At 38.7% G+C, this 25,814-nt stretch overlaps 1 protein-coding gene across 2 annotated transcripts; it reads left to right on the forward strand.

The window, feature by feature from the left end:
• Window positions 1–53: 53 nt before the first annotated feature.
• Window positions 54–16,190, forward strand: LOC134798420 (uncharacterized). 2 transcript variants are annotated; one of them, XM_063770847.1, is made up of 17 exons: window positions 54–341; window positions 2,392–2,568; window positions 3,137–3,314; window positions 3,799–3,978; window positions 4,573–4,758; window positions 5,760–5,878; window positions 7,105–7,246; window positions 7,845–7,915; window positions 9,286–9,514; window positions 10,192–10,392; window positions 11,132–11,229; window positions 11,364–11,483; window positions 13,703–13,861; window positions 14,056–14,133; window positions 14,322–14,393; window positions 15,075–15,251; window positions 16,062–16,190. In XM_063770847.1, exons 1-17 carry the CDS (start codon window positions 120–122, stop codon window positions 16,128–16,130), a joined length of 2,478 nt encoding a protein of 825 aa, XP_063626917.1. In that variant the 5' UTR covers window positions 54–119; the 3' UTR covers window positions 16,131–16,190. The 2 variants fall into 2 exon arrangements, with proteins under 2 accessions (XP_063626917.1, XP_063626918.1); XM_063770848.1 differs by having other exon boundaries at window positions 54–335.
• The last annotated feature ends 9,624 nt before the right edge of the window (window positions 16,191–25,814 follow it).

The raw sequence follows: 25,814 nt of genomic DNA on the forward strand, positions 1-25,814 counted from the left end.
TGGAAATAATCATCTACGCATTTTTCGACAGCTCTCTCCATTAGGGTAAAAGCTTGGGAATTTCGTGTTTTTGATGTTGGTGTGATGTTTTGTGTAGTGACATGTGAGTGAAATGTGAAATGTCTAGTAAACGTAAAGACACAGAGCCCTGCTGTCGAAGGCTTTCGATCTTCGCTTGCACATGTGCTGTTCTCTCGCTTTTCGTACATACTTATAATGTAGGGAAATCGGATTTTGATAAGGATAGTCTAGTGAGTGTTCTAGAGGATGGGCTGGAAAAGAAGATTGAAGCGTATTTGGAGGGCGTACGTCGCACGAAGAGGGATGCCATGCTGGTAAGAGTATGTATTGTATCTTTGTTTCTAAAAGGTAAAGAAACATTTATGTATTTTATAAGATGTAGTCTTATGTTAGAGGCAGTATAAGAAAGAAACAAACTAATGATGATGATAAAGTCGAGGAGGTTTGATTATTATACATATTATTTATTACGAGCCTATTTGTGTCCCACTGCTGATCAAAGGCCTCCCCCTCTTCTTCCACTCGTCCCGGTTTTGAGCTACAACTGGCCAGTCTCTCAAAAAGGAGTCCAAGTTATCCCGCCATCGCTGACAAGGTCTACCGGTTTTTTTTAAAGGTCAATTGAGATTCAGATTCTAATTAAGGTGGAGAATCAAATAATTAAAAGCGGTTATTGCAAAAAAAAACAGTTACGTTCATAATAAGTATATTAAACGGGTGACTCGCTGTAATTTTAGTAGAAAAATTGCTTCACATGTTTCCTTTGGCTTCAAGAATCCTCTAATGGATACATCATTTTAATATTGTTCGCAGTGTCACGGGAGTTTTATACTTCCACTTTCATTGACTTTGTATCGCAGAATCTCATGTTGGACCTACTGTAATTATTTCATGTCGTAAAGATATTTAATCATTAAATATTCAGCATAATTTTCCTTTCTATCTCGATTAATAAAACATGTTCTTTGGAGTCCGGCCAACAGTTTATGGTAAACATTTATGAGTACATAATTCGAAAGAGAAATGCTGAAGAATGAATAATGGAAGAGTGAAAATATACATAAACATACTAGGTACATCGTTTATTCTACTGTCTTAATATTTTAAATACGCAGTCTTATTATTAGAATATTGTATTTTAACACATAGAGTGTGTTGTGAAAGAAAAGAGTCGTGGAATGTATTGGGCCCCATGCATTCCACGACTCTTTCTCTTTCCGCACAGACACTATGAATCAAAAGTCTTTATTGGGGGTTACTCGTTATTAATGGCGAATAGTTTCACGATATTTTTCATACACGCTTTGGAGAAGCATTAGCGACATCTGCCGTAAAATTGTCCTAACCTACAGAATAAAAACTTAGCCCAATTTAAGTCGACAGTGCCTTTAAAAACACCTAGTGACACCTAGTGTCCTATATTCCGGATCATGTCGACGTTAGCTGCTTGTTGAAGGAAATCGTGGCCCTAAAAACAAGTCTAGCAGATGTCATTTCGAAGTTTGATGCAGCCCAGGTCACTATAACCGAGTTACGCAACGAAGTCATCAGTTTGCGAAGTGCCCTTACTCGGTCGGCGGCGTCGAATTTCAAGTGCGATGACCGGCAAGCCACGAGCGCCGAGTCGGTCAGTTTGCGAGTTGCTGACACTGTAAAATGTGTCGCATCAGCTGTGTTGCCGCCCGCGAGCCTCCCGCGCGCGCGCCCTCCCCCCGCCTCCTCCAAATCACGTCATCGTGTTTACGCGGATGTCGTCGCCGGTCCGAAAGTCGCACCGAACCGGGTTAGTGTACCTGTAAAGGGTACTGAAGATCGAGCGGCTCCCAAGGAGAAGCTCCCTGTTACCAGTGTGGATGAGGAGGATTTCACAGTGGTATCAAGAAAGAAGAAGGCGCGCACGGCGCCTCGTAAGACTCAGTGTGGTACCGCCGAATCGGCTAATTCTGGCTTGCGGATTGCTACACCGAGTAAGGCGCTGTACGTATCGCGCCTGCATTACACCGCCACGGCTGCTGAAGTGGTGGAGTATGTACACCAGAAGACCGGCTACACGCTGAGGGTGTTCCAGCTTCGATCGCGCCACTACGTGCACTTCAACTCTTTTGTGGTGCGCGTGCCGCGACCGCTGCAGGGAACCATCGAGTGCGTCGACTTCTGGCCGAAAGGTGTCGTGTTTCGGAGGTTCCGGGGCAAACTTCCGAATCCGACACAAGAGCAGCCGATGCAACGGAGCCACGCCGTTTTGTCGACTAAATAGTGTTTAGTTTTAAGTTTATAAAATACATATGTATGTTAGTCTGTAAGGTATTTGTAATATGGGCCTTGTTGCCTGAATTAAATTTCTAAATAAATAAATAAAATATGTTCCAGAAACCATCGCAAAGCCAAGAAGATAACACAGTGGCGCCCCACGTAGAGTTCTTCAACCCCAAGATGCGAGGAGAGTTGGAAGAAAAAGATGCGGAGCAGATGAGGAAAACGGGAGCCAAGGGTCCAGCACCAGGAGGGGATACGTGGGTGTGGCTCACGAGCTACTCCCGGGTGCCAGTATGTTTTGAAACACCTATTAAAAATATTTCCTAAAAGCTTTTTAACTTGAGGGTGTTCTCGGGTGGACTGCTTCTTCTTGGTCGCATCCATCATGGCTGATGATCGTAGTTGGTGGGTTTTGTTCGAGGTTTTGTGTAAGAACACACTCTCGCCATCGATTCCGGTCCATCGCTTTCCTCACCACCTCATAGAATTTCTGAGATGGTGGGTGGACTGCATTCCAGGAAAAACTTAAGAAGTGCAGTTGTTGTCTTTACTCTCTCTCTCTCTCAACTCAATAAAATAAAAGAATACAGGGCATGAAAGACAAACGGTGCGTTTGTCGCTAAAGGCCGATCTCTTCTAGATAACCTATGGGTAGCCTAAAACTAGTCAATAATCAATAATAATAGAATAATGAAAGTGATATAATAAGGTTTTGTTTTGTTAGGTGTAAATTGTAACTTTTTTTAAATAATTATGTATTGATTTGATCTTGTATATGTTCGTGAAATACATTATTTATTGGCTTTGTATTTTATAAAGAGACCTCGTTTAAAATATAATTCTTCACGTCATATTACAGTACAAAGTCGTCCAAGGTTTCTGCAAAGCTACACAAGACTATTGCCCTCCTGGAGTCCAAGGCCCCAAAGGCCCAATGGGTCTGCCGGGGCCTAAAGGGGAGAGGGGCGATCCGGGGGCCCCGGGGACAGCAGGGCATGCGGGAAGCAGAGGTCCAGTAGGACCACCGGGGCCTAAAGGCATGTATTGGAATCTAGCATTCAGACAAAAAAGTTACAACCGTGTTTGTGATGGTATTTAATGTAACATAGTAATTCAAAGCATGAACAAGCGTAACTAAGTAAACATTTGATTAAGTAGATACTTTTAAAGATGACTCACGTTAGACCGGTCCGGGTCCGGGCGGGAGCTTCCGGCGCCTACTTTTCTATAGCAGATGACCGGTGATCACGTGATGCTTTCCATAGAAAACGAAGCGCCGGAAGCTCCGGCCAGTACCCGGCCCGGGCAAACATAAGGAGGAATCTATCATACATATCAATGGAAATTCACAGTGAAAAGCTCTGAGTTTCAACTAAATTCCAAAGTGGCTACCTCGTTGTTAACTACAAGTATCAGGAACCATACAGAAATTATATTGTAAGGTACAAAGGAATTTACATAAATAAGAAAATACCCTAATGTACAATAAACTACACTATTTATAATAACTTTGATTTTCAGGAGAAAGGGGAATGCCAGGCAGTCCTGGTTTAGATGGTCGGGACGGAGTGCCCGGTGAACCGGGGCTCGATGGAATGTCGGGGAGAAATGGCGCTGATGGAGCGCCCGGGAGGGATGGTAGGGACGGCATACCGGGCAAGGATGGAAGTCCAGGGAAGAACGGGAAAGACGGAAAAGACGGTAAGTTAGTACTAAGTAAATAAATTAAGAATTTATAGGTGCGTTACATGTACCCGCGCGATTTTATTTAAAGTCCCCTACACTTTTTTTCAAATTTGAGATTTTTTATGTTATTTCTACTCAGAATCATGAGCTCTTTTGATCTTGATAGGAGAAAAAAAGTGTCCCAAAATTTCCATACAATTTTCGATCTTTCCATTCCGCGACCGCCATACAAAGTCTATGAAAAATGGTAACGGAATGGAAATAAAAACCTTGGGACACCACTTGAACAAGAGAAAGAATTTGCAACTTAGCCGAAGATACCTCAAGTTGCAAATCTTTTAGAAGTTAGACCAAGAAAAGTCTGCAGTGTTATTTTAAACGTCAAACTTCTATGAAATTATGACGTATGAATAACACTGGCACTGCGTGTGCTGTCAAAATCTCTGCATACTTTTCTTGGTCTAACACTGCGTTCGAAGGATAAAAGGTACGGTCTATTCGATGATAAAATACACAAAGGAATCAAATTTTCCTAGATCCTAATGATACCAAATCGTGATACATACCTACATAAGTAAATATATTTTTAAATATTGCCTCAAATTACAGGTAAACCTGGCGTCATCGGTCCCCAAGGCCTCCGCGGTTTCAAGGGCGACCGCGGGCCCGTGGGGCCCAAAGGCCAGCGCGGGGACAACGGCCGCGACGGCGCCCCGGGGAGGCCGGGCATCTCCATGTACAAGCAGGGGGAGCAGAACCCGGAGAAGGAGTTGTTGATACCGCCTACTTTTGCCCGTAGGTGAATTGCATAATGACAATGCTGCATTTTTTTAGCTCTGCGTCTGTCTAGTGAACAAAGGTAGTAATGGTGGTATAAATGGATTGCTACTAATAAACAAGACAAGGTCTATTGCTAGTTGTACTTAGTCTACTTTGTCCTGAAAAGGTCCTGCTGAAAAGGTTTCCTTCTCCAAAATCAAGTGTGTAAACTGTGTACATAACTTCGCCTGCGGTCGCGACGTTCCACCCTTAGGGCGATACTCGTTTGAACGCCTTGCGGGTAGCAGGTAGTAAGGATTAAGGCAAATTTTTCTTAACTAGAACACCGCTAGCGCAGGCGATTATGAGATACCTATAATTATGAGGTACCTAATATGAGATACCGATCAAAAACAATGAGCATCCAAAAGAAAGTGAGACGTCAATCTAGGTAATATCAATATCAGAATTAAATAAGTCCAATTCACAAGTCTAGTAAGTTTTAGTAAAGACACCCAAAGAGTTAAAAAGTCTTAGTTGCCTCAGATACCCAACTGTTGTCTGGAAGAGATCGCTCTTAAACGATAAGACTGCCTGTTGTTACCAATCCAATTGTCTTTGTTTATGTTTTTGTACAAAATTTTACTCATTTTAATTATTTTGTCTTCTTAGGCTAGTTCATTTATAATATGAATATAAAAGTAAAATACAAAAACACATAAAAACAATAAAAAATACTTATAAAAACATTATAAAAAACTTAAACTAGGGAGGGTGCCGCCAGCAGCGGGGCAAGGCCCAAGCTACCGGTGGTCAGGGCTGCAGAGAGAGAGGAACGGGCGGATTATCCGCGCCGTGTCCAAGACCACCGCCTTCTGCGCATCTGACCCTTGATCCAACCACCTAGCGAGAGTCTCTCAAGTTGTTGGTCGAGACTCTTCGCTATTAGACCGTTCACTGAAACGACTATTGTTAACTGTGTGAGGTGTGCAATAAAGAGTATTGTATTGTACAGACCATTTTCCCTTGTTCAACAGAGGACCATACAAGAGTAATCGTTCGGGAAGGTGAAACCCTTCGCATCAGCTGTAACCCCTCAGGCAAGCCGGAGCCTGGCGTCGAGTGGCGTAAAGCCGATGGATCTGCTATTATACAGGTACCAAACATACTTTGCGCCACTTGCACCATCCCATTACTTACTGCTTCATCATCATCATCATCATCATCATCATATCAGCCAGAGGACGTCCACTGCTGGACATAGGCCTCCCCCACAGAGTGCCACAATGACCGGTCCTGCGCCACCCGCATCCAGCGGACTCCCGCGACCTTTACCAGGTCGTCAGTCCACCTTGTGAGGGGTCTACCCACACTGCGCCTTCCGGTACGTGGTCGCCACTCGAGAACCTTTCCGCCTCAACGGCCATCGGTTCTACGGGCAATGTGCCCCGCCCACTGCCACTTAAATTTAGCGATTCGGAGGGCTACATCGGTTACTTTGGTTCTGCTGCGGATGGCCTCATTTCTGATGCGACTTACTGCTTACTGCTAGCCTTTCTCCGCAGACGTTTTGTCTGGTTGCCCTTGGCATGGGCCCCTCCCATATTTCTCCACGCGTCCCTGACCAGAGCCTGTCTTCTCCACAAGGCTCCAGCCACCTGCCTGAACTCGTCTTCCCATCTCATTTTTTGTCTACATCCCATTACCCGGGTTTAACCGGTTAAACCTGGAGTTACCATGGTTACCGTACAATTTGACACTGGGTTAACGGCTTAACCGCTTTACCCTGGGTTAGCGGGATGGTGCAAGTGGCGCTTAGGTTCCTAATACTTTAAACGAAACCATAAAAATATGAATAACCGTACTTTGGAGTAGAGATCACGAGCAGCCGAACGTTTTTAATTAAGAAAATACATTTATTTAGAAAAGATAAATTATACGTGGTACTACTAAACTAAATTAATAACTAGCTTAAATCTAAAATAGGCCCTTAAGGGCCTTGAGGCATTGTACCAAGGATGCTGGCGGCAATTCCTCGCTATATCGCAATGCTGATACGTTGTGCGAGAAAGCCGCCAGCTTTTCGGTCACTATTCATATTAGGCTTCTTCTAAATCGATATTATCGCGGTGGACACGGTGGGAGATCTTTTATAACCGCAATTATCAAATCCTAGAATTCGAAAGATAGATATTATCTTGTCATGTAACTCGCAAGCTAAATTGCAAGGTTGTCATCTCGCGAAAGATTAGGTAATGTTATAAACGGCTTTTCGGCAGTCCACGGGTGGTTTCCTGAACCAACACACTGGCCAACGCAATGGCAGTTTCATTACTACAATGAATATCAGTTTTTAATATAATATATATCATGTCTCTTCAGGGTTCTTGGCGCGACGCGTCCGTGAGCGGCCCGCAGTTGAGCATACCGCACGTGTCCCGCTGGCACACGGGCCGCTACGCCTGCCTCGCCAACAACGGTTTACTACCAACTGCTAACCAGACCACCGACGTGGAAGTTTACTGTAAGTCTGTCTGTCAGGGTTGTGGGTGCCCTTGTTCAATATAGGTAGTAATCATTTCATAGTATGTAGTAAATGTCATTTATTAGCACGTGGATGACGGATATAATGATAAAGATGGGAGAAAATCATAAACCATTATTAAATTGTATAACGGGACTTAATCGCGTATTTAAGTTTTAAGATTTACCTCCGACGTTTCGAGGACGGCGTTGTCCCCGTCGTCTCGGAGAAGACTGGCTAAAGTTGACATCAACATCATCTAGCCGCGCGAGTTTCACGAACTACCCGCACTTGGTCTTGTTTATCAGTTTGAACGTTTTTCCCACTAGGGATGTTACTCTGTCGACACACAACACTAACGATATTCGATTTATCGACTGTCGATATTCGTTTCCGCTTACATTTACTAAATGACTGGATTCCATGTGGATGAGATCTTAAAACCCTCGTCCCGATAGAAATTGCAATGTAATAATAAATAAGCAGTGCTATTCTTAGACTCACGTTCCCTGCGCCCTTAAATACATACTAAACATGAAATTAGGATGATAAGGTCAAAATGATAATTTTAGTATAATCCTGTTCTTTTTATTTCCAGTCAGTCCTTTCATCCGTGTCCATAACAACATTGCCTACGTGTTCAATAAAACGGCGAAGATTCAGTGTGAGGTGAGTAGCACACATACCTTTCTGCTAAAACTGTTTATAGGTAACTTAGGCCTGTGAATATTCGTTACAGACCCCCCTGCAAACAAGTTTTTATGCAGAGTTATCTCTGCAGCTTAGTAAGCTACGGCTTATAGAGTCGGTGTACATAAAACCGATTAATAGCAGAAGCAGACTATATTTTCCAGATTTCAACAGCCTTAAAAAAAATTGCAGTCACCATTTATCAGTTTTAATAGGTACCTGTGAAAGTGTTATTACACTTGACTCTATTGAGGAGGAATGAAAATGTGTGTACATTAAGTGCTTATGGTTATGAGCTTATGGTGATTTATGAAAGCGATGTATGAAATGAGATGACGGATGCTAAGTGGACGTATGTACTTTTATTGGAAAGATTGGATTGATACAGATAGACAAAAGCTGGAGAGTAATCATACTAGATTTGTCGGTATTTGCAGGGGAACAAACTGGGGAGGGAACGGGATACACAACTAGCCAGAAAAATCTTATCGGTAGGTTAAAATTTCGACCCATTTACAATGGTAGGTTTTTATGGCTAGTACTACACAAGGTAATTATATATATATACGACCCTTACAAAACCCACACACTCATACTGGGTGAGATACAAAACAGTGTGCACCATACAGATTCTTTTTGAGCTCAGTACGAGAAGCTCGCAATTAGGCTACGGTCCTCATCCGAACTTCCGTTACTTCCGCTGGCTGCAACGTTCATTTTCTACGAGGAATATTGATTTCCTGGAGTCAACAGTAAAGGCCATCGAGGAAGGGAAATTTATATTGTTTGTTCATCTTAAAGTAGAATCTTATGAAAATGTATTTTGGGGTGAAATATTTTCAACCAATACCAGTAGATTTTGTATTTAGAAAATATGTTTGTAAAGAGATCAACTATTGTTAATCTTTATTCGGATAACATGTATTCAAATAAGCAAGTACTTTGTAATACATCACTCGAGTAGGTAATCTTGGTCCAAAAAAATATTCAGGTATTTTAGGAGATTACAGATTAGATAGAAAGTAAAACGTGGGAAATTTTATTCATACCTAATAGTGTACCTAATCAAAATAAAATATTGCTAGCAATACAACCAGCAACGTCACCAGCATTTTGTCACAGGCTGGGTAGCTGTCGGAAGTCGGAAGTGTATGTGGAACCTTGAAGTGTATGTGGAACCTTGAAGTGTATGTGGAACCTTGAAGTGTATGTGGAACCTTGAAGTGTATGTGGAACCTTGAAGTGTATGTGGAACCTTGAAACTACTTTATTGTTGTACTTAGTCTGTACTTAGTATACTGGCCGTTACTGAAATAAATGCTCTAGTCTTCTTGCTACGTATTTTCCAGGTCCAAGCCTGGCCTGAACCCGTCCTGGCCTGGGAGACAGACACAGGCACCATCGAAGGCACCCGCTACCGCACCGAAGTGTTACCCACACGAGAACCCTGGAGATGGATCATGAAACTCGAAATACATGGTGTCAAGGAGTACGACCTGAAGCAGTACAGCTGCGTGGCCAAGAACGAAGTGAAGAATCAAACTGCTGATGGGATTAGAGGCAATATACAGCTGTTGTGTGAGTGTTTATTGATCTTATTATCTTCTTTTTCTCAGGCCTCCTCTGTTGCCAAAGTGAGACAGCGGTTCAATAACCGCTCCACAATCCAGTGGTTCCACATAAGGTAAAAGTACTAGTGATCGACATGCTAATGCCCAATAGATGATACCTAGTTGTCACCTCTATTGACAATGACTTAAGTTTCAAGATGACTGGTACTGGGACCGCGTCGAGCACCAGTACGTTTACCTTAATGGTCGTCTTCCTCGTTCCTTCAGCGTTAAACCACTTTTAGATTACCTACGCTATTTGAGCTATTTCTCGGGCCCTTTTTCTAGTGTACCGTGTACCCCTCGTTGCTGTACCTAAGTCCCGTAACTTCTTTCACACCGTCCTATCCGGATAATAGCGAAGTCAGACATTTAAACTTCATCCCCTCCACGTTGTCTACAAAGTACAACAAGTACAAGTGTTGTTAGTACAGGCTAGTTTTACCGGTCTTCGTTTTAATAAGCAATGGCGGCGGGTAAAGCGACAGCAAATCCGTAACACCAAGACAAACGCGTGAATTTGGTGGTACTATATTAAGTATTTTAGCAGCGCATATATAATTTCTAAATTTTGTATACAATCGGTTTGGAAGACCTCAGAAACAGCTTTTTCCAGTGTTTCCATTAGCAATCTTCCTGTTCCAGACCCGAACCGCAACATGACGATGCCGCCACAGGAGCACCCGGTGGAGTTCGGAGACCCCCCGCCCCCGCCCACCTCCCTCGACGACATCTGCCCCGTCAACCAGGGTCACGACTGTCCCACCTGTCCGAGATGTGACCGCAGCAAGATCTTCATCTCGCCTCTCATTTCTAATATGACGAATAGGCCTAGGAGAAATACGAGTAAGTTTATCATACCAGTTTTAACCTTTTGACCACCAAAGACGTCAACTGACGCGCGCGGCTACAGCTCAATATCAACCTTCGTGCATTCCAGCAAGGTTCAGGATGACGCGGCGTGCACGATACGCGCGGCGTTCAAAAGATTAAAAAGCTTCTTACCCAGGGTTTTGGATTCCCAATGTATGTAGGTTATTTTTCAAGCTCGATGGGTACATTGACAGATGTTATCTCAATACAATTTTGCGAGGCGGTTTACTTTTTAGGTTATAAATTATATGGAGATGACACATGTCACCCTACCCATCTTCTTCTTCCTCGCGTTATCCCGGCATTTGTCACCCTACCCATCGTGTTTGAAAAATAACCTACCGGGAAAGATTTACCCGCGATCTTTACTTAAAACTGCGACTTTTGTAGACCAAATATTCTCTACCTTCGAAACCATTCGGCATATTCATCATGAGCACAATCTAAAATTTCTGGATAATTTTCATCGTATCCATCCTTATGCTTAATAAATTTTGGTTTATTTGAGGTTTGAGTTTAGGTACTTATTACTCAACTAACTAGAGTCGCACCAAGAAAAGTCTACAGCGGATTTGATAGCCCACGCAGTGTAAGTGTTATTTATACACTCATAATTTCATAAAAGTTTGACGTTTAAAATGACACTTGCACTGCGTGGGCTATCAAAATCGCTGCAGACTTTTCACGGTCTAACTCTACCTCTTATTTGCAGATTGTCAACTTTATGCCATTGGAAAACCGGTCTACCACCGATTTAAAGACGAAATGTTTGGAGCCTGGCTACGGGACTCGAATTCTTCAGAAGCTCAGGTAAGGTTGGAAGGTAAAAACAAAGATGATTCCCCCTTTACCTCATTTACCATGAGGTAAGATTGTAAAATGCTTATTAGTACATCATGTGTTTAATTAATTACAAATAACCATGTTCGTTGGTATTATTTCAGAAAGAAAAGCTTTGGACGACGCAGGAGAACGACGTAGAACGTTTGAGAGAATACTGGAGTAAGGCGAGGTTCAAGAACGACCAAGTTGACCAGCCACATAAACTTCAGAGACCTTTCTTCGTAAGATATTAATTCAAATTTTAGGTGCTACATGAAACAGAAATGAATAAATATCGGACTTTAAGACAGATAGAAATATCTTATTATTAGTGTCCGACCGAAACATGTTTTTTTGCCGAAACCGAAACCGAAACCGAAGGTTCGGCTTTGGCCCCAGTTTCGGCCGAAACCGAAACCGAAACCGAACCTTTTGTAGACTTGTTACAATCGTTGAAAATATGTCATAAAACCGCTTTTTAGAGGAGAGGCCAATTCGTAGAAATTACCTTATTCACGATTTTCGTAGGACCGAAAAGGTTTATACCGACAAGTGGTAAGTATTGTTGGGATCAGCATGGTCTACTGATTATCAAAATGCATGTTGTCGCTTCATAAAGTAGTGGAATGAGTTTTTATGACGCCATAAAGTCGGCAGTACTAAGTTTTTAACTTTCTTCTTATAAACATACCATGTGGGGTACCAAATGAAAGTGCTTTGTGAGAAGATTACAAGATGTAACATACTATAACATTTTCACTACTTGGTGTAACAAATTAGAAGAAAACGTTCTAAAATTACAAAATGCAGAATTGTTTTTGAACTGCTCGACATTGAAAACTACTGAATGGATTATTCTAAAATAGATACCAAGTGACTGTGAATATTCTCTATATAATGTTCAAAAATAATTAGCCAGAAATATTAAAAAATAAGAGAAATAGGTACATCAATTTGAATAAACGTATATAATAATTTGTTATGGGAAACTTCTAAAATACTATTATTATCACTGAAAACATATCATGTGATGTGAGGTATTAAAATGAAAGCGATTTATGAGTAAATTACAAATATATAACATACTATACCATTTCACTTATTTGGGCGTTTAAATATATTTGTAATCTACTGACAAAGCTCTTTCTTTTCATACCCCACATGGTCTGTTTTCAATAAAAAAAATAGTGTTTGATGGTCTACAGTCTACTGTAACAGAAATTTATACTGTTATTCGACTTGATGTACTAGTTAGTTAGTGTTAGTTAGTGCTTCTGGGCATTTTCCGCAAATCGACAACCATTGGTGCCTATTTTGCGTGAAACAAGGTAGCGCAACTCTAAACACCCCAGTTCCTCCATGAAATTTATCAAATAGCAAATTTGATGTACTTTTCTTATTTTTAGATAATTTACTTAATTATTTATAGACATAGTATAGAGAATATTCATAGTCATTTTGTATAAAATTTGGACTAATCCATTAAGCCATTTTCAATTTAGAGCAGTTCAAATTCAACTCTGGATTGTCTAATTTTTGAAAGTTTTCTAATAATTTGTTAGACCAAGTGGTGAACATGTTAGACTATGTTGTATATGTGTAATCTACTCACAAAGCCCTTTCATTTGGTACCCCACATGGTATGTTTAAAAGAAAATATTTACAACTTTGTACTTACTGCCGGCTTTACGTTTGACGTCATAGAAACACATTCCACCACTTTATGAAGCGACAACATGCATTTTGATAATCAGTAGACCATGCTGATTCCAACAATACCACTTGTCGGTATAAACCTTTTTAGTCCTACGAAAGTTGCTATTCTTCAACTTGGCCACTCCACTATTTATACACATTACGATTGCGTCGACCGTCCGGTGGCGCCTTGATTAGGGGAATTGTGTTTTCTAATAAACCAATTAATTTATGTAAGTACCTATTCATAAATCAGTATATTAGTTAATATTGTTGTCCTACTTGTTCCCCAGCTTTTGATCTTTGTCACATGTTTAGTTTCATAGTACGAAGTACTATTTCGCAAGTTTCGGCCCGGCCGAAAGGTTCGGCCGTTATTTGGCCGAAACCGAAACTACGGCCGAACCATGATTTTTTGGCCGAAACTGGCCGAAACCGAAACCGAAACCGAACCTTCGGTCGGACACTACTTATTATGCAAATCTTTTTATCTAATAATGTAGGTATATCTCCTTCCTTCTCCTTCCTATCTGATAAAATGTCACGCTGAGATGTAAACAATGAATATACTCGTACTAGTATAAAAGGTTTGCTGGATTTTGGTGAGGTGCTATAAGATTCCTTAAGTTTTTAGGAGACGCATATTGCTTTGAAGTGTATGATTATGAGAGGTAAATAACTGATTGATTGATTGATTAATTGATATTTATACATGCATGGCTTTAGGTTCCGCTTCTAATTTTCTTCTTTTTTCTTCTCTTTCCAGGGCAACGGTCACATCGTGTACAGCGGTTCCTTCTTCTACCAAGCCAACGACTCTGGCAAGCCGGGCGACATTATGCGTTACGATCTGACGCAGAGCCGCATTAAGTTCGTGCAGCTGCCGCACCGTGGCGGGCGGCTTTATACCTCGCAGCATAACCAGGTTTTGTTCTTATTTACTGCCCGAAGTGTTTATACTATTTTTCTGTTCGACGGAGCCGGAAAGCGGCAACTTCGTTTAGCACAGCGGGCCGAAAGTTGACGGTTTCCGCACAGACAAGTAAATTGCAGAGTTATCAGAGACCCTTGAGCTGTTTTTTACCGTGTTTTGCTTTAACTGATGTCTTGTTGTTACAGGTTGATTTCAGTGCAGATGATAATGGACTCTGGGCAATTTACTCTTTAGAAGGTTCTAACAATACTGCCGTTGCTAAGGTGGGAATTCTATCATTTCTATCTTTTATGAAGTCATAACATTTTATTTTGTTTTGCATTAGAGCTGAAAACTTAAGCGATCGCAATATGTCAAAAGTATAATAAATATATATGTACCTACACATTTATCTAATACCTGCTAATACTAATAGGTACGTACTATCGTCAATATTTTTTTATGTTTCCAGTTAAGTTTTGATCCCAGCAAGGACGACTTGAACATAGATTATATCTGGAACATCTCTTTGAATCATAAACAAGTAAGTGAATCAGCTCTATTTTCATCTAGGTACCAGAACTACCAGACCAGATTTACGAACTCCCCAGTCAGTAGTCAGCCTAATTCAAAAATAATTTTACCGTACTGTAAAATATGTTCGGTAAACCGCACGATAATTAGCACATTACGTAACTATGTCGAAAATTTAAAGGGCCATATGTTCTGTAAAACGTTACATTGTACGATACATGTGCAAATAGCCGATTACCGATACGAAATACCGATTTAAAACACTCCTTTCGGTCGTGTTTTTTTTCGCTTTTATCGCCACTAGTTGCCAATTTCCGCACTTTTATTTTTCGCACTTGTCGTTCGTTAATGTAGGTACTAATTAAATTATTATGAATTGTTAGTCAGAATGAGTCGTTGTAAAATTTTGGAATTTTACTTTTTTTTTCAGCCACCAAGCCATGTAGTTTGAACGTCAAAGTTTAAGAATATTGTGGCCTATCTAGTACGATTTCCAAATTCCAATAAGTGAGGATCATTAGTGCAACAAGAGAGAAAAGTTTGTTTTGCTACGAGTCCTTATTTTGTGTCTCGAACAAATTAGAATAACGCAAAGAAACGTAACAGGGACGTAAGAAACGTGTAGAGGGAAACAAAAGTACGAGTTTTAAATTACTTGGATCTCAAATCATTAGTTATTTAATACTTTCAGGTAGGCGAAATGTTCATAGTGTGCGGTGTGCTGTACGCCCTCGACTCTGCCACGGAACGGGAGAGCAAAGTCAGTGTGGCCATAGACCTCTACCAAAACAAGCAGTTGGAAGTATCCCTGCCGTTCACCAACCCCTTTCGGAAGACCACGCAACTGGGATATGATCATACACACAAGGTAAATCTTCTCTTCTTCTTCTTTACACATAGAGAGAGGTAGGCTTTTAGTATAGGCACCTGTGCACTACTTTTTAGGGTTTCCTAGTCACCTAGAAACCCTTATAGTTTCGCCATGTCTGTCTGTCTGTCTGTCTGTCTGTCCGAGGCTTTGCTCCTTGATCGTTAGTGCTAGAAAGCTGCAATTTGACGTGGATACATAAATCATGCATTGCGACAGAACGGTAAAATAAAAAGTATAAAAAAAAGTTTTGTAAAATAGTGTTGGATAGGTCTTTCAAAACGAATAAGGGTCCTCTAAACCATTTTTTGATATAGTTAATATTTTCGGAAATATGCGATCCGAAAGAAAAAAAATATGTGCCCCTAACTTTTGAACCTCGGGTCCAAAAAATATGAAAAAAATCGTGAAATAAGAGCTTAATAAATACTTTCAACGAAAACTATAGCGAACATGATCGGTCTAGACGTTTTTGAGTTACTGCTAAAAATCATCTTTTCTTAGTAAAAAGACGTAAGTACAAGGCGCTGCGCATCCCTTATGATACTAATAGCCGCCGTTTGGCCTATTTTGACAGAATGGTAACTACGAAACCCTACACTCTACCGTAGCCACATGGAAAAACCTCTAAAACTCAATCTTATCAAAGTAGTATGTTTGCTTTTAGTCTTGATCTTGAGCTAAGTCGATCTCTGTATGATTGATCTCAAATATTTATTTATTTATGTATTCTTCTTAAATGTCACAAACATTTTTGCTAATAAATATCTTTATTTATCTAACTTTAACATTTTCTTCATCCTGTTACAGGAGCTGTATTCTTGGGACCGCGGCAACCAACTCACGTATCCAGTCAGAGAAAGAGATGTAGGACAATGAAAACTTAGTAAAATATAAACTTTTTGTTTCTGCATTATGGTTTTATACTTTGCATATAAGAATACTGATGGTAATATAAATAATGTTTTTTTTTATTAATCTCCCTACTCGTGCAATTTATTTACAGTATTAATAGGTAAAGTAAACCGCACCCATTTTTTTTCCGAACTACTTTTCGTACGTAAGTATACCTATTTAAGGGCATTTTCATGTCCAGTTGTAGGTAGGTATATACCTACTTATAACTCGGCCCAACCAATTAATTTCTTAAATCGCATAAATTAAAAGTTAAAGAATTTCGTGGATTAATAGAGTTAGACCAAGAAAAGTCTGCAGTGATTTTGATATACCACGCAGTGCAAATATTATTTTAAACATCAAACTTCTATAAAATGATGACGTATAAATAACACATGCACTGCGTGGGCTATCAATATCGCTGCACACTTTTCTTGGTCTAACTCTATGTATTAAATGTTTCAAATCATTTCATGCCCTCTTGCTACCCTAGCGCCACTCTGGAGAAATTCGGAACTGTTTACAGCTGGATACTTTTGCAACGGAGGGATTGGGTGAAACAGATCACTGTGTTACGTTCTTTCCTGTAGACATACACAAGAGTTAAGGGCTATAAAGGTTAATTTTCTTATTTAACCCTTACCCAGGTAAAAAGGTCCTCCTTTTATTTACAGAGCTATGATAAAATCATTACTTACATGCCCACAAGCTGTTAACTATTGCTCACAGGAGAGAAAAATGTACAGTTCGCGCGAACACACTAGTTTTCTCTCCTGTGGGCAATAGTTAACAGCTTGTGGGCATGTAAGTAATGATTTTATCATAGTTCTGTAAATAAAAGGAGGACCTATTTACGTGGATAAGGGTTAAATAAGAAGATTAATCTTTATAGCCCTTAACTCTTGTGTATGTCTACAGGAAAGAGCGTAACACAGTGATCTGTTTGACCCGATTACCGCGAACACCGAAGTTCGCAAATTGCGGACATCTTTCTCTGTTACTTGAATTGCGCCTTAATTGGAGTAAAAAATCCTTAACAGCATTCTGAACTGAGTTGAAAGTGTTGAATGAAACTTACATAGAACTGCAATTGTACAGTTCCCTGCAATAATAATATTATGTTACTCTTGGAAGGCCGCAAAAATATCTGACACGATCTTATTTGTAGAGCCATAAGAGCGTGTCTCATATTTTTGCGGCCTTCGAAGACTAACATATTATTGCAGGTGACTGTACTCTAGATGGACACTAAATAGAGTTCGTCTAAGGTAACTTTTGCATCGATTTGAATAGAACACGGTGATGGAGTGTCATTAAATCGTCATATTTCCATAGAAATTAGACATTAATCATGGCATCGCCACACTTTGTCGTTGCAAATGCCATGTAGAGATATCTTGGTATATAGTAAAATGCCATCTAGCGCTGTCCTATGGTACCTACTAGTACTAACAACCCGCGCCACCACGCGCACAACAACAAAATGTTGTAACAAATTCATTTTCCTCACTGAGAATCTAGGTGGCGCTGGTTGTTCCAAAATTCAATGTAAATAAACAATACAACGGCTGATTAAGTACCGTCACTCCCTTACAAAACCGAAGTTTGACAGCAGTTCAGGAACGAATCATGCTGTCGCTTTCATAAGAAGTATGTCAAAATTCAAGTAATTATCTTATCTGCGGTCGTAAAATGCGGGAGAAAAATGTACTGTTCGCGATAACACACTAGTTTTCTCTCCTGTGGGCAATAGTTAACAGCTTGTGGGCATATAAGTAATTATTTTATCATAGTTCTTTAAATAAAAGGAGGACCTTTTCACGTGGATAAGGGTTAAATAAGAAAATTAACCTTTATAGCCCTTAACTCTTGTGTATGTCTACAGGAAAGACATAACACAGTGATCTGTTTGACCCAAACATATGACTAGTGATTATAATGCATTGTTTATCTGTTTTATAATATATAATATCAAGAATTACTGGGACTGAATAAATCCGTAACTAAGTTCACATTTTAACTATATAAGTTAAAATTAAAGTTAGGGTGATTGACAAACAACAAAACGTATTAACAACAACACTTTTCGAGTAGTAACAAAAAGGCATTTAACCGATGTCAGATAAAAGAGGTGAAGCGGGGGGCTAATAGTCGTGATCTATAGCTGGAGGGGAACCGCCTATACTCAACACAAAAACTTTTACAACGGCCTACAAGCACCTGCCCAGTAATGTTGAGCCCCCTACAACATTCATGTGCAACAATTATGACCAACAACAATACTTGTCATCACAACAACAACAAAGTCTATTACACTAAAATGTGCATGCTGCATAGCCAGTTAAGAAAGATGGAACTTAAAAATGTATATTTTACAGAAACAACTTCTATTATAACCATTTTTATGCAAATAAATGATTATGATTGTCAACACAACAACAACACGTAAGTAGAAGCAAAGAGCAAAAGGCATAACCGACGTAAAATATTAGATTACAGGCATAACGGCAGATAAAAGGGGTGAAACGGGGGGCTAATAGTCGTGATCTATAGCTGGGGGGAAATGCATACGAGTATACTCAACTCAACACAAAAACTTTTACAATGGCCTGCAAGCCACTGCCCAGTGTATGTTGACCCCCTACAACAGTCTTGTGTTACAATTTTGACCAACAACGAAAGTTGTCAACACAACAACAACAACAAAGTTTATTGCACTAAAATTTGCATGCTGCATATCCAGTTAAGAAAGATGGAACTAGAAAAAGTATTATTTTGCAGAAACGCTTTGTAAATTGTTCCTTTTGCACTCGTGATCGTCGCGTCGAAGCAAGGTGGCATTGTTTTTGGTGTCTCTGATTAAAATAAAGAAGAACTGATTTTTTTTTTAATTCAGTAAAACGGAGAAATCTGGATAACTGATCATACTTAGTAAGTTGTAAATAGGTAGAGTCGCACCAAGAAAAGTCTGCAGCAGATTTGATAGCCCACGCAGTGTAAGTGTTATTTATACGTCATAATTTCATAGAAGTTTGACGTTTAAAATGACACTTGCACTGGGTGGGCTATCAAAATCGCTGCAGACTATTCACGGTCTGACTCTATTATCATTTTATTTACAGAAATTAGTAGGTCAACCATAATATTACTATTCAAAAATTTTAAATCGCATGTAGGTATGTAAAAAAAAAAAATTTTTAGGCTGAAATATTTTTAGCGCCAACTCTCATGAAGGATTTTTTTTTAATTTGTCTTAAAAAGAGAATAGTCCGAACTCTATAAAGTACTATAAACCATTACATTTCAAGATGGTTCTTTTACACGACTATTCTAAAAAAGAGAGGACCGTTTTGGGTCCTTATTTCCAATTAGTAAATAATTAAAGATAATTAAAGACCAACTAATTAAAAACTACCCCATAAAGCCTACTCCACAAACTCATACTCTAACTTGAGCATATCTTCAATCTTCACGAATTCCAATCAGCACCGCACGTCAAAATGCACCCAAACGCCCAATTTCGGCCAATACGTACCGTGACTTGGCACTACTCAGCGTTTACCCGATCAATACGTGCGCGTAGCGCCATCTAGCCCCATCGCGCAGCCAAATTGCACTTTAATAGTTCATTAGATCGCAAAAATGGCGGGGGCAGTTTAAATTCGGCACGTATTGATTCGCGGGAATATGAAGGCGGAGCTGATATTAATATATAATTATGGATTTTTAGTAGGTAGGTAGTTGTTTTGTAAAAACAGATGATACTAGGATAGCTACGAATCCTGGTAAGGGAATTTAAGTGTGTGTATTTGTTACGTGGATGTTTTCTATGTGTTTAAGTATTTATCTATGAACATACATTGGCCATTTTATTCAAAGTTGTACGTAAGTGTACCTTATTTTGTAATTTGGATTTTTTTTATTTTGTTTCAACTCAGAACAACAAGCTCTTTCGATCCTAATACGAGAATTCCATTACTGTCATTCAAAGTACTTATTTGGAAAATGGTAACGTAATGTAAATAAAAATCTTGGGACACTTTTATTTTACAGGTAGATCTCGTGATTTTGAGTAGAAATATAACATAAAAATATCCAAATTAAAAAAAAGTGTAAAGAAGAACTTTAAATAAAATGGCTTATAAGTAATGGTTATAATATTTACTAACACAAGCCTTATTGGCCTTACAGTGCAGCAGTGGGTCTAAGGTCTATATTGGGTCTATTAACTAGTCGTTTTGTGTAAGATTATCCCATAATATTTATGTATTAACTACCAGGTTGAAGAGTATCAAAAGGGTTAAACTATCAGTGAAATTACCCCGTAGGCGCCAAGGTGAGTCCCACCCCCACCCCCGGATGAATGAATCATCCCCCCTTCATTTGTCACCCATCTGTCATAGTTATTTTGTAGGCGCGCCGCTCAACGAGGAAACTGCGGAACATACAACATTTATGTTTGTGTATGTATGTTTTACGTTTGTAGGTATTTTAGGATGGATAATATTTAATCGGTTGAATATATTCACAATATGTCTTTTAGTGTACAATGTAATGTGCGCGGTTTAGTAACTATCGTTGATAGTACATTACGATACAAAAGTAAGAATCGCAACGTGTGGCGAAAAATTTAAACAGTCGATACGAGTTGCGAATTTCCTAATATTCCCACGTGCATCGTACATCGTTTAACAATACGTATATGGCCCCTTAAATATTCGACATAGGCACATATAGTGCTAATTAACACACTAGTGCGGTAAAGTAGCACCATATGTACTGTAAAAGATCATTATTAACCAACCGCAATCACAGTTATTCATAAATTGTGAAATTTTCAGCCCAAAGGTACAATATTGATGAATTGATGATAATCCAAATTACTATATTAAGTATACCGGGTGGAAAGATAAGTCGGGCCCTGGAGGGAAACTACCTTAAATCCTTAAGCTGGCTCATTTTACTTAAAGATGTCTCCTTAGAGTTGTTTTTAACTTGCATCTCACTGGCAATTATGGTAGTGCTCAAGACTCTTACCCGTACTGTACTCCTCCTTTATTTGTGATAGGTTAGAAAAAATAAGGAGGCGAGTATCCATAGGCGAATAAACATAATAAAAAATACCCACGTGAAAATAAATTAATGAGTAACATTGAATTTTAGACTAATTATAAAAAAATGGAGCCTGTTGTAGTCTAGCCAACAAGTCAAAATGATAATAAATTGAGATACTGCTCCTATAAATCTCTTAAAATAGGTATTTAAACTTAAACGACATGTTTTAAAATATGTCTCGCGGAAGTTTAACTTCTATTAAAAACCTCTTCATTAAATTTCTTAAATGTAAAAAGTTTATGAGATATTGGCCAAAAACAATTTAGACAAAACTTTTATTCTTTTTTAAATGTTTATATAACTTTTGCATTTTTTATGTGCTAATAACGCCTCGAAGAAATGTTTCAAGACGTAATTGCGAATCCAATGAGGTATCACATATATTTTAAGAACAGCAGTTTAAGGGCATCTCTGTTCATCACAATATTGAACTTGTCGATTAGATTTAGTTCATAGTACATATATATAAACCCCAAAATCGCGAAAAAAAATGTTTTGCGGTTTCATACATTTTGGCTGGTCTGCATTTTCTATGGGAGGGTAATTTTTTTTTCGCGATGTCTTTTTGGTCCCATAGTAAAAGTTACTCAGTATAATCCTAAAACCTCCCTGGCATTGGGAATGCACTTATTTTTGGCCACCCTGTATATTTGTGATATGCACCCGTTCTTCTCAGAGAAAAGTTTGTTTTAACTAATTAAATTTATTTTATTTTACATACGAATATATAACCTCGTCTTTTTAGGTCGGTTAAAAACAGCGAAACAGTTCCAAATTAGGTACCTGAGTAAAGGCTAAAATAAAACCAATACCAAACACGCATCTTTTCGTGTCTGAACCTATTTCTAGACTACTAATAGATTTCTCGGAAATCATCTGCAAATTCCTAGTATCGTTATTATGAGTAAAATTGAGCAATTTCTAGAAATCTTATTGGGGAATCCTAAGGTCACTATACAGAAAAAGGTAGAGCCATGGACATATACAGCGTGACCTTAGCCATTGGACAAACCATGAAATCCCACGTAGGGTTACTTCTAAGAAATGCTCTAACGGTAATATTTTTTTAATTAGAAAAAAGATAACAAAAATAAATTTTCAAACAAAAGTTATTTCCAATAATCGACAACAAAAAGAAACATACTGTATTAATCATTGGCAGTGCTTTTGACAATTTGTTTGAAAATGTGGAGCAATGATGACATTTGTCAAAAGTCAGAATCTTATTAATGTCATAAATAAAAAAGATAATCAAAACGGTCGAAGAAGGTTTCATACTATTTATTACCTCAGGAGCTACTAACACATACACGTTGCTCCAAAGTAAAAAAATCGTAATTTGTTAATTTCTTCGTAACCGCTACACCGATTGCTATGATACTTTGTATACTGGTTCTAAATACCCTAATGCATAATAATATGTACATTTCGGCTTTGTCCAATGGCTAGGGACACCCTGTATATTACTTCGTATATCTTCGTTGATATCGTTGGGTAGAGCCATTTGCGGATGTCTGTGTCTAAAATGTATCTATTCTTTTTTTATGGCTTAGCTAAAATATAAGGCCTGTGCGGAAAGAGAAGAGTCGTAAAATGTATCTATCTTTTCTTTCCGCACAGACCTTATTTATGGTTTGCGTAAAATAATGTTAGATATTAGCGGCATTCTAAATTTAAAAAATGTTTTTTATTTAAAACATATCAGTTACTCTTATTGCGGCACGGCCGCACCAATTTATAAGTGCGCGCGATATACCTACACCGCGTGTAATATGCATAAGTATATTATCTTTGATGTATACCTACATATATACCTATACACCTCGCTTTAAGAAATAATCTAATCGAAATTAGGCATTTATTCAGGGACATACTTAATTTTATATCCGCAACGCAGGCTTCTAAGAAAAAAAAAGCGGTTTTTAAGGGGTTTTAAGCAGCTGCTGTGAAGTTTGGAGATTTAACCTTATGCAATTGATGTCGTGTGTGGTGGCAAAGAGAATTAAGTTTATCTTTGGTGGTGGTCACAAATCATGGCGAAAAACCTCGGCTGTGTTGTATAAGGCATAAAATATCGTTCTATAAAACAAGAGTAGACAAGAGCTTATTAGTTACGAGTATTTACGAAACAAACAAGTGACAATAGGAAATTCGCAAAGAGTGGCGAATTTTAAAACACGATCTAAATACTGTTTTCACCACACCAGCTCGGAAAGGGTTACTTTGCACTTCAAAAACTGATAACAAAGTTGCATTTTATTCACATGTGAGGCAAAGTAATCAAGTGCAAATTTTGAGTTGTTTTCTTATGTTTGCTGGTAGAATTGACTTTCAAATGATGATTTTGGATGATAGATATTTAATAACATTCATTTGGATTTAATTAGGTTTGATTTTGTATGATATTTTACATTTAATATTTGCTTCGGGTTGGTGTGGTGAAAAATTTTGTGTTTCACTCGGGGGCAAATTTTGTTTGACCCTAGTGCTTTGAAACCCTCGCAACGCTCAAGATTCCATTTTTCGAACCACTCGCTACGCTCGTGGTTCAATTTTGGAATCTTTCACTTGCTCGGGTATCAATATTAGCACGACCGGTTAAACAACAACCTTGCCCCCGAGTGAAACAAATAACTATTTAAATCGACACGAGTTGCGAATACGTTTTACAGTACATTTGCCCCTTTAAATTTTCGACGTAGTTACGTAATCTGCTTATTATATCACCTGGTGTCGTAATGTAGCACCAGATGTACTGTAAAGGGTATAATAGTTTGACCTAAAAATAAAGTTCATATCTTATAATGGCTGAATAGAATCTTACGTGTACTTATACAAATACGAAGGGAAACTAGTTTGATGCATTTGACCCTAATATGACCCCAATCTGACCCGTGATGGCAAGGTCTTAGGTGAAGTATAAGAGGGAGACAACTATTAATTTAGCGTTAGAGATATACCTGACGATTTTAAGCGACTTGATTTGCAATCTTGCGTTTATATGACCATAATCATTAACCAGACATCGTAATTTTGGGGTCAAAATTTAATATTAACAAGTAGGGATTTCCTAAGTATATAAATAAGGCCTAGTTTCTCCTCTGGGTCGGAATGTCAGACGGCAGTGGCTTTCGTAAAAACTAGTGCCTACATCAATTCTTGGGATTAGTCGTCAAGCGGACCCCAGGCCCCGGCGGACCCGGCATTTTGCAAAATGCCGGGTTAACGCGAGAAAGATGATGATGAGGGAGTTCCTATATCAATGAACTTAATATTTGGATAAATAATAAAGAACTTTCAAAAAGGCTTATGGACTTCACTGGTGACCGAAGAGCTGGCAGCTTTCTCGTTCAACGTATTAGCTTCGCAATACAGCGGGGAAATGCTGCCAGCGTCCTCGGCACCATGCCAAAGGGGTGCAATTTCTTAGACGTATTTTAATTTAAGTTTATTTTATATAGTATTCGTTTTTAGTTTTAATTTAGTTATATTTTATACATAAGTTAGTTTATTTTCTTTTTAATGTTTGTATCTACCTTATAAATAAGTTTTAATAAGAAATATTATATCGTAAACTATTGATTACGTTACATATCTTAATAGTAATGCGATAGGTCACACAATTAGCAAGATATCCACGCCAGGATAAAAAGTACTTACCCATTACATATTTGGAATATATATATATATATATATATATATATATATATATATATATATATATATATATATATATATATATGTATATGGCTGTGTCGTTATCGCCACGCCAATTCGACTAAATAAGGGTCCATGACGTTAAAAGGGTTAATTATCTATGTATATGTAAATAAATAGAAACACATGTACAGTTGTACACAGTCATAATATCGGTTATATCTCTAAGCAGCAGATATAAGTACAAAGCATTTAAGCGCAATCTTCAATATTTTTATCGCAAATTCTATAAATAAATGTATAAATATAACTCCTCAATGGATCAGCTGATAAAATTAGCTGTACATAATATTGTGTTTATTACGTAGCGTTATATATAGGTATATATAGCGACAGACGGGATTTCCTTGCTCGTCCGAGACACAGTAATTCGTACAACTCAGCGCTTCAAGCGCTTATGTAAATTAATTTATCTCGTGGACATAATTTAGTTTTTAGGGTTCCGTACCTAAAGGGTAAAAACGGGACCCTATTACTACAACTCCGCTGTCCGTCTGCCTGTCACCAGGCTGTATTTCATGAACCGTGATAGCTAGACAGTTGAAATTTTCACGGATGATGTATTGTTGCTGCTATAACAACAAATACTAAAAACCGGACAAGTGCGAGTGTTGATCGCCCACCGAGGATTCCGTACTCGTTGCAAGTTACAATTGTGCAGGGTTTTCGGCAGAGAGGTAAGCTCTTAAAGGCGCCTCCGGTTATTAAATTTAATGCTCTAAGCTAAGGTATATGGTCAATGTAGGGAAGACCGGATAAAAACTTTTTGGTTGAGAAGACCGTCATAGGGCAAGAACTTTCGTATTAGTATACGTACATTTGTATGGTGCTGAG

The sequence above is a fragment of the Cydia splendana genome, chromosome 16, assembly GCF_910591565.1.
Source record: "Cydia splendana chromosome 16, ilCydSple1.2, whole genome shotgun sequence".
Taxonomy (NCBI): domain Eukaryota; kingdom Metazoa; phylum Arthropoda; class Insecta; order Lepidoptera; family Tortricidae; genus Cydia; species Cydia splendana.